This window comes from Balaenoptera acutorostrata, chromosome 10 (genome assembly GCF_949987535.1).
Source record: "Balaenoptera acutorostrata chromosome 10, mBalAcu1.1, whole genome shotgun sequence".
In the NCBI taxonomy this organism is placed as follows: domain Eukaryota; kingdom Metazoa; phylum Chordata; class Mammalia; order Artiodactyla; family Balaenopteridae; genus Balaenoptera; species Balaenoptera acutorostrata.
Genome location: NC_080073.1, coordinates 84,429,006 through 84,437,913, shown reverse-complemented (window position 1 = coordinate 84,437,913; position 8,908 = coordinate 84,429,006). Strand labels below are relative to the sequence as shown.

Sequence of the window (8,908 nt, the reverse complement as noted above, 5' to 3'; positions counted from 1 at the left end):
AACAAGATGAAGAGAGGTGAGATGCCTAGTTTAAGATCATATAATTAGTTGATTACAAGGCTGGATCTAGAACCCAAGTCTTCTTGCCCCAAATCCGGTATTCCTTCCTCTACACAGCTACTTCTGTGCCTGGTGGGGATGGTGGTGAGGAGGACTGGCAGTGGTCTGAATCCCATCCACTGGGCATTGAGGAAAGGGCTTGATCAGCAGACTGAAGGTCATCCCACCTGTCCCTTGCCAAAGTCCTGACTCTATCACATCATCTAAAGCAGTAACTACTGTTCTGAATCTTACAGGTGACCCAGCCAGGGTCAAGTCCTTGGGTCCTCTCTTTGGACCCTGTGCTTAGGGAAGGGTAGCTGCACTCTCTTGGGAGCTCAGGGAGAACTTGGACCCTCGTCCCCAGAGCCCAAAGAAGGGAAAGATCTTCTGGGTGAAGGAGGCAGTGAAGGTGTAGATGGGTTCCTGCGTGACGGCATTGGCAAAGGTCACCCAGCCCACCTCGTAGTCGACAGACACCCGCACCTGCTGGGGCTGCTCCTCCAGGGCCAGGCGGGTGGGGAAGGAGCCCAGGGCCGAGACGAAGCCCCAAGCCAGCCTCACCGCCCACACCCCCTCCTCTGGCCGCAGCCGAAGCTCCCCCTTCCGCCGGATGTCCTTACTGACCACACCCAGGGTGCAGCTGCCCCCGGGAGCCAAGTCCACACTCACCACCCACGTGTGTCTCCCCCCAGTGAAGCCACCATGGGCCAGGACACAGGTGGCCCGGTCGAAACGCTGGGGGCTGTCTGGTGACTTCTGCCATTTATAGGAGAAGCGAGCCTGCTGGTGGTCCTCAGACAAGAGGAGCTTCGGGTGGGAAGTCCAGGGGTCTAGAGAGATGTGAGCTGTGGGGAAAACCAAAAGGGCCACAGATGTCAGCAGACATGCTATCACCTTCAGGAAAGGCCTAAACACTCCCCTTGGCACCCGCATTAGCGTTACTACCAACAACGTATATAGTGCCTACAAAGACCTGCAGCATGGGTATCACCTGGGAACTTGTTAGTAACAGACTCTCAGGTTCCACCCCAAACCACCTGAGATGGAATCTGCATTTTAGCAAGATCCGCAACTGATTCCTGTGCTTGTTAATGCCTGCTTCAGAGGATGCGTTAGTTAGTTGGTTAGTACGTTAGTTCGGACATCCGGGCTCTCATCTGGTTCTGTGCCGTCCCCTGGAAAGCACTTCTGCTCCCTGCAAACTGGCTGACTCCCAAAGCTGTGCATGCCTGCTCTGATCTCCTCCTGCTGCTGACACATCACGTCCTCCGCCTCCTGTATCTCGGAGGGTGGAAACATTCTCCACTCAGTCCAAACTTCATGATCACTCCCTGGGCACTTATGACTCATTTACACAGTCTTCACTCCCCCCAGGCTCTCTGACTCACCCACGGGTTATTCGTTCTGCCTCAGTAATTCTAAAATCAGGCAGAGTCTGAGGATCACTTTTTAACAACAAAAACTTCTGCAGACCCGTGCATAGTGTTACTTTTAGTATCCATAAATTGGAACAAATTCATAAATTCAGATATGTCCATGAGTTAGGAGTCCCTGCCAAAAGCTCTGTGACTTCCCAGGGTCTATGGCTGATAGACTGGGAACAGTGCCCTTGAGTGGGGCCCATTCTTCATTCCTTTCCCACCTACAGGCTGCACTCCTATCATCTATGAAATATAATAACACCTGAGAGAGAGTAGGGGGTCCTGACAATTCTAAGAATGTGATTCTAAACCCAGATCAAATTCCACTCATCCAGGAAGCCCTACCCGATAGACCTTGTCCCATTCTGATTTAATCTTTCTATCCCATCATCACGTGCAGATCAGAACATGAGCTTCCTGCCAGGGATGTGGTATGTGTGTGTGCCTGTCCCTTCTTCATGGTTCTCCCGCAAGCATTACAAAGGCAGTGACACATATCAGTGTCACGTGTGATGTTATGTGTATATGTACATTTATATATGTGATATATATGTATTTGACTATTACAGTGCCCAGTGTAGAACCCTGCAAACTTATCTGTCTTTTTCAAGATTAGATTCCTCACTCCCTCCCATCCTGACATAGGCTGCTTACCTGGCTCATAATCCAACTCAAAGCAGAGTTTTTCTGTAAAGAGGAAATAAAACAGGATGCGATTTCATTAGTCTTACCAAACCATAGAACATTTAATGATGAGGAAACTGAGGCCCCAAAAGGGAAGGGACAAAGAGAGGAATGGAAGCTGGAATCCTCTAGACCAGTGGTTCTGAACTTGAACTTGCATCAGAGTCTCCAGAACACTTGCTAAAACACACGTGTTTTTGATTCAGGTGGCCCGGGGTGGGGCTGAGATTCGCATTTCTGGCAAGTTACCAGGGGATGCTGATGCTGTTGGCTGGCGCCCCGCTTTAAGCCACACTGCCTGAGCGGGCAGCGACCATGTGTACCTTCAGTGCCTTGCACGGAGCCTAGGACACAGTAAATGCTCAAGAAACATCCACTTAATGAACAGATAAGTGGGTTAATTTATTTCTCGTTCTGCTTGGAAATAATTTGGGGGATAGTCAAAGGTCAGCCTTTGATTAGAGTAAAATTTCCTTCACTGCCAGGCCATTTACTTGTAGGAAGTGGACTTGGGGGAAAGCTCTTCTAAGGTGACATTTTTGTGGGTGGGTCATTTAGAACTAGGTGGCATCATTCGTGATGTCATGTAGGAAGAGGGGGAAGTGTTGGCGATGAACCACATTCCTGACTCTCATTTCAAACCCTCCACACACTCTCCTACCACCACTCCCTATCCCGGAAAAGGGGGTCATGGTCCCCACAGGGGCAATGCAACTCTGAGGACCAAACTAACAGGGGCGGGGAAGCCAAGGAAAAGAGGAGGGAGGGAAGTCAGCTACCACAGGGCACAGAGAAATACCCTTGCTGGTTACTAATTAACAATGTTCATCATCAAAAACTTACCATGTATTACAAGTGTCCCTGTGGATTTTTAAAATTATTGACAATGACAGATTTTGTTAATCATTATCTTATATATCACTTCATGACAAGCGATTAGATCTATTTGTTTCATTATTTTTCAAACCAGTTACATTTTTTTCCCGGAAATCCTCACCTTTATTATCTCACTTCATTGTCACAGATAAGCAGATTTTATAAAGATCTGCAAATAAGGAAACCAAGGCACTGGGAGGGTGCAAGCCTTGTCAAAGGTCACACAAACATCAGGCAGCGGGGCATGGAGGCCATTCCTAAACCCAGGCTTCACAGCCACCTGTGTTTCGTGGGGTCCTCTTACCCAGAAACATCTTCATCTCCTTCCGCAGCGGGAGGGCCTGTTGGGGGAAGTCCCGAATCCTCTGGCCCAGCTCAGGGGATACAGCCTCTGGTTTCCGACACCTTCTGGTTTCACATCTAGGGGCACAGAAATGGCGGGGTCTGGGAATTATCCTTCTTAATGATGCCTCCAGACCCAGCTGGTCGCCTTCTAATTGTCTTGGAGGTGCCAGTTCCCACAGACAGACATGATTCCTCTGGGATGGACCCACTCCCTCCCCGCACTGCCCCCTCTTGGGCTGTGTCATGCAGGGATGTGTATCTACAGCTAGCTGTACATGGGAATGCATTTGAGTATGTGAAAGTTCACATGTGAGTTGTTATCCTTAATGTGAGAATGTATATTTGTGTGGTAATAACCAGGCATGTGGTGCGTGTATGTTTATGTATGTGGGAAAAGAGAAGAGAAAATCTTACCTTATTAGAGTGCTTCTGATATCCTAGGAGAAAGAGAGAGAAAGCAGGGATTCAGTTTCCATTTCTCCCTCCCACAAGAAAAGACAAAATACCAGATTCTCAGCCCTAGATAGAAAAAGGACACCAGATCCATGGAGTCACAGCGTTTTGGGGTTTACGAGGCTTCAGGGATCTTAGATCCCAACCCCTTTATTTTATAAGATCCAGACAGTGAAGTGACCTGCCCCTTAGAGGCAAAGGCAAGTCCCATGCCAAGGTCTCCAGCTGCTCAGTCCCCAATGTGTCCGCCTAAATCATGTTGCCTTTCTGATGCCTAATTGGGACCCCAGTATCTCTCCTCCAGTGCGAGGAAGAGAAACAGAACAAGAAGAACTTCCTGGCTGGTGGGTGGTGACACAGAGAATAGTTTGCCTCAGCAATAGCACCTGACATTTGTTTGCACAGTACTTGATGCTTTTCAGAGTGCTACTTTCACTTGCATTTCACTGTTCGATCCTCACAAATAAAGTATTTTTGAGATAAATAAACAAAGTATCTCCCCTTTTTGATGGATGGTAAGATGAAGAGACCAAGACCAGAGAGCAAAGCAACCAGGGAGCTCTCGGGGAAGCAAGGACTCTTAGAATTCAGAACTTCTGGTCCTGTGACCCATCTTCCACTTGGGATACAAGGATGTGTGAGTGAAGAAGAGATGGCTTAGACAGGTAAAGATGCAACAAATCATAGGTGAGCACAGGTGGACAGGGGCGGGGCTCAGATCTCACCATCAGGAGCTCCCTTGCCGGCCTCTCCTTCTTCTCCTCCAGTTCTTCGATGAGGGTGCTAAACCGGGAGATTTCCCCAGTGACCAGGACATCAAACTCATCCCGATGCTTTAAGATGTCCCCATCCAGCCTCTCCAACTGGGCTAAGAGGATGCTCTGCTGTTCCTCCAGGAACTGGCTCAGATGTGCAAACTCAGAAATCACTTTTTGTTTCTTGGTGGCCACCTGAGTCTGAGGGGGCAGGAGGAGAGGGCAGGAAGTTATTCCTCCTCTTCCTCCACTTCCTTTTCCTTCTTTTTCCTTAATTCACTCCCGTCTCCCTCCAGATCCACATTCTCCAAGGTTTGGTGGTAAAGTCAGAGCCCCCCACTCCCCGGGTCCCCAGATAGACTTGGAACCGTGGCATAGTTTCCTTTACACCTGCCATGCCATTTCCAGGACGAGGTGTAAGGGAGGTGGTGAGGACACCCCACCTGCTGCCATTTACAAAGTGCACACAATCTGCGGGGCACTAAGGCACATTACTGTCCTTGCAGCAATTCAGTGAGATAGTGAGGATTTTTAATCTCCACTTCACAGAAAAATAAACTGAGCATAGAGAGCTGCTTGAGGTCATAGAGCTAATTCATGTCAGGATTCAAACTCAGAATGGGGCTTCCGTGGTGGCGCAGTGGTTAAGAATCCACCTGCCAATGCAGGGGACAAGGGTTCAAGCCCTGTTCCGGGAAGATCTGTGCACCACAACTACTGAGCCTGCGTTCTAGAGCCCGTGAGCCACAACTAGTGAAGCCTGTGTGCCACAGCTACTGAAGCCCATGAGCCTAGAGCCCATGCTCTGCAACAAGAGAAGCCACCGCAATGAGAAGCCCGCGCACCACAACGAAGAGTAGCCCCCGCTAGCCACAACTAGACAAAGACTGCACGCGCAGCAACGAAGACCCAATGCAGCCATAAATAAATAAATAAATAAATAATAAAACAAAAATACAGAATGACTTCAGAGCCCTATATGCTATGTTGCCTTGGTTTCAGAAAGGCACTGGACCCTGAGGAAGGGAAGAGGACCAGGGAAGGGATGATGACTTACCAGGAGGACTTGTATCCTTCGATTTTCTCTTGACTGAATTCCTTGAATCTCCTCTCTCTCCTTTCTTAAACACTCAAGACACTTCTGTATTTGTTCCTGGGAAGAAGGAGCATAAAATATTCAAGATGGGGGGAGGGATAAATTAGTAGTTTGGGATTAGCAGATACAAACTACTATATATAAAATAGATAAACAACAAGGACCTACTGTACAGAACAGGGAACTAAATTCAATATCTTGTAATAAACTATAATGGAAAGGAATCTGAAAAATATGAATCACTTTGCTGTACTCTAGAAACTAACACAACATTGTAAATCAACTATACTTCAATTAATTTTTAAAAAATATTTAAGACGGAAACAATGATTTGTTAAGAGGTGTCATCTCTGCCTCCAGGAATGGAATGACCCAAGGGAAGGAGACGTTCTCTTAGCTGACAAAGCCTGGGCCTTTATGGTCCTTGACAGCTTACTCTCTTTGGGTCTTCTTCCTCTTGTTTTGTCCTCCAAGAATTTTGATTAGGGCTTTCCGCTTTTACCTCTGTGCCATCATAAGCTATGACTCTGTGTTCTCACCTGAGCCTTCCTGTCTTCAGGCTAAACACCCTAATTTCTTTTGCCTTTAATGAATGGTATCTAGGATCTGTCCTGAGCTTGATATGCCCTTCTTTGAAATTATCCCAACTTTCTCACATATCCCAAACAGAACACATCCAAACAAGCTCTCTTATAAATGGAATCAACTTTCTGGGTATGATTCCGGAGGGAACAAGAAACTTGGATAATGCAAAAAATAACCAATGAATTGTTTTAAAAATTGCTTGCTCTAGGGGACTTCCCTGATGGTCCAGTGGTTAAGACTTCAAGCTTCCACTGCAGGGGGCACAGGTTCGATCCCTGGCTGGGGAAATAAGATCTTGCATGCTGCAAGGTGTGGCCAACCCCCCCCCCAAAAAAACAAACAACAACAACAACAGCAAAAATTGCTTGCTGTAGAATAAAGAACAGGTATACACACATAAATGTCCATATAAGCACATTGCAAAATATATTTAGAACTCTTAACAGTACATGCTAATTAACTAATTGACACATATACATAGATTCTCACTTGTAATAAAACACAATGCATAAACAACTAAAACCAGCACACGCTCATTTAATGACAGATAAAATTATACACCATATATATTTACCCAACCTGCATATATGCAAACACTAATTTACCTACAAACACGAGCACTCAGTTACACATACACACTCAAGTAGTCAGATCCCCCCAAACACACTGCACACTCTGGTAAACATGCAGACGTTAATACACATACACCCTGTGCAATCATTTCCTCGAGTGCAAACCCAGACATCCTCAGACACACCTGACTGATCCATGGCTCAGACACACACGTTCATGTTTTGGTGACTCATTCATTCAACATGTATTTATTGAGCTACTATTATGTTTTGGCCATAAGTAAACAACATAGGACATACTTAAAACACAAACACATGATCTTCCATGCCTGGGTCTATTGCCTGGGTAATCACAGAAGCAGGGAGATGGAATTAAGTTTCAGAGTGGCCCAAATAATCCACAACTCTGCTCTGATTCTTTCAGTCCAGTCCAATCCCAGACCCACCCTGGGAACCTCTCAGTTTCCCCTTTCCTACCCTGTAGGGCCCAGCCGCGTCCTCCAGGAAGCGCACAGTGTGGGCACGGTGCTCCCAGGCCTCCCGGCACACCACGCACAGCTGCATCTCATCATCCTCGCAGAAGAAGTAGACTTTCTCCCCGTGCTCGGGGCAGATGTCCTCCTCTTCTATGTCCAGCCGGGACACCAGCTTGAGACGCTCAATGTTCTCCACCACGCTGGCCAGCTGCCAATTGGGCCGGAAGCTCCCTGGGCGGAAAGGCTCCTTGCAGAGTGGGCAGGTTGGGGGCTCCTCGGGGTCCGGGCTGGGGATCTCAAGGTAGTGGGTGAGGCAGATGCGGCAGAAGTTGTGGCCACAGTCAATGGTGACCGGCTCCCTGAGGGTCCCTTGGCAGATGGGGCAGTTGACCTCATCTGCCAGGCTGGTCACAGAGGCAGCCGAGGCCATAGTGCTGCTGCACTTGTGGCCTCTTCAAGGTCACCCTCTCTGCTCAGCTTGGGGAGAAGGGCTGGGAGAACAATGAGGACACACACCTCACACTCACACACCTACATGTGCGCATGGCCAGACACAGGGGCATCTTCCATACCCAGGGACACCCTCATGGTCACACACACATACGTGTGTGCACAGGGCAAGGTACCCACTTGCATCTCTGGCATCCAGGGTTCTGCTGTCCCCCTCCCAAAGGAACAGACACACACCCTCCAACAGCAGAGACAGAGAAATAGCAGAGGAGGGGCAGAAGAAGCGGTCACAGCATTCCGGAGATGACCTCAGTTACTCTCCGGACTGGTGCCCATGACCTGGGGCTTGCTGCTCCTTCCCGTCCATCCAGAGACACCCGCAGTAGAAGGAAAGTGGTCGTATCTTAACCATCCACAGTTGGAAGAGACTGTTCTTCTTTTGGGAGCAGGAGGGAGACTGGGTCACAGAGCAGTGATGCCACCCCAGCCTCCCTGCAATATGACCGGCTGTCTCCAGGGAGATTGGAGGTATCAGCCAAGCCAGGGGAGTGTGGGGACCCAGATAAGGCGTTGTGCCCAGGGCAGGGGTGGTGAGACAGGGCACAAGCAACTTCACCAACCGGCCTGCCATAGGCTTCCAAAGGGGTTGGAATGTACTCTGTCTGGGGGAGGAGAAAGAAAACTAAAAACAGCCAGCATTTATTTACGATGGCCATATTCCTCACGCTAACATAAGCAATTTAAACATACGATCTTATTTATTCCTCCTGTCTGCTCTGTAACGTTGGTGCTATTAAGATATTAGCTGGGCTCAGCCAGGTTACGTAGCTTACTCAAGGCACACAGGTAGGGAGGTGGGAGGCCATAATTTACACTCAGATCTGTGAGTCTCAGAGCCGTGCTGTCCAACAGAAATACAATGTGAGCCACGTGTACAATTAAAAGATTCTCAGTAGCCATATTTTAAAAAGTAAAAAAGTGAAATTAACTAATATTTTATTTAGCCCCAAATAGTATCAACATGTAATCAGTAGAAAAAATTAGTCATGAGACATTTTACATCCTTTTTATTTGGTGTTAAGCCTTTAAGAAGGGGCATATTTTACACATACGGGACCAGCCACATCGCAATGCTCAGCAGCCGCATGCAGTT

The 8,908-nt window shown here is 48.0% G+C and overlaps 1 protein-coding gene across 1 annotated transcript; it reads right to left on the bottom strand.

Moving 5' to 3' along the window:
* Window positions 1-345: 345 nt before the first annotated feature.
* Window positions 346-7,735, bottom strand: TRIM10 (tripartite motif containing 10). Its single transcript, XM_007179096.2, has 7 exons — window positions 7,307-7,735; window positions 5,634-5,729; window positions 4,547-4,777; window positions 3,783-3,805; window positions 3,328-3,443; window positions 2,118-2,150; window positions 346-887 (listed from the first exon to the last, which is right to left on the bottom strand). The coding sequence occupies exons 1-7, from the start codon at window positions 7,733-7,735 to the stop codon at window positions 346-348; spliced, it is 1,470 nt and encodes a 489-aa protein (XP_007179158.1).
* Window positions 7,736-8,908: the final 1,173 nt, after the last annotated feature.

Coding starts and splice junctions, on each gene's coding strand:
- TRIM10 (XM_007179096.2), bottom strand. CDS start 7,735: ATGGCCTCGGCTGCCTCTGTGACCAGCCTGGCAGATGAGGTCAACTGC. Junction 5,730..7,306: donor ACGCGGCTGGGCCCTACAGG/GTAGGAAAGGGG, acceptor CCTTCTTCCCAG/GAACAAATACAGAAGTGTCT. Junction 888..2,117: donor TGAGTTGGATTATGAGCCAG/GTAAGCAGCCTA, acceptor TTTTCCCCACAG/CTCACATCTCTCTAGACCCC.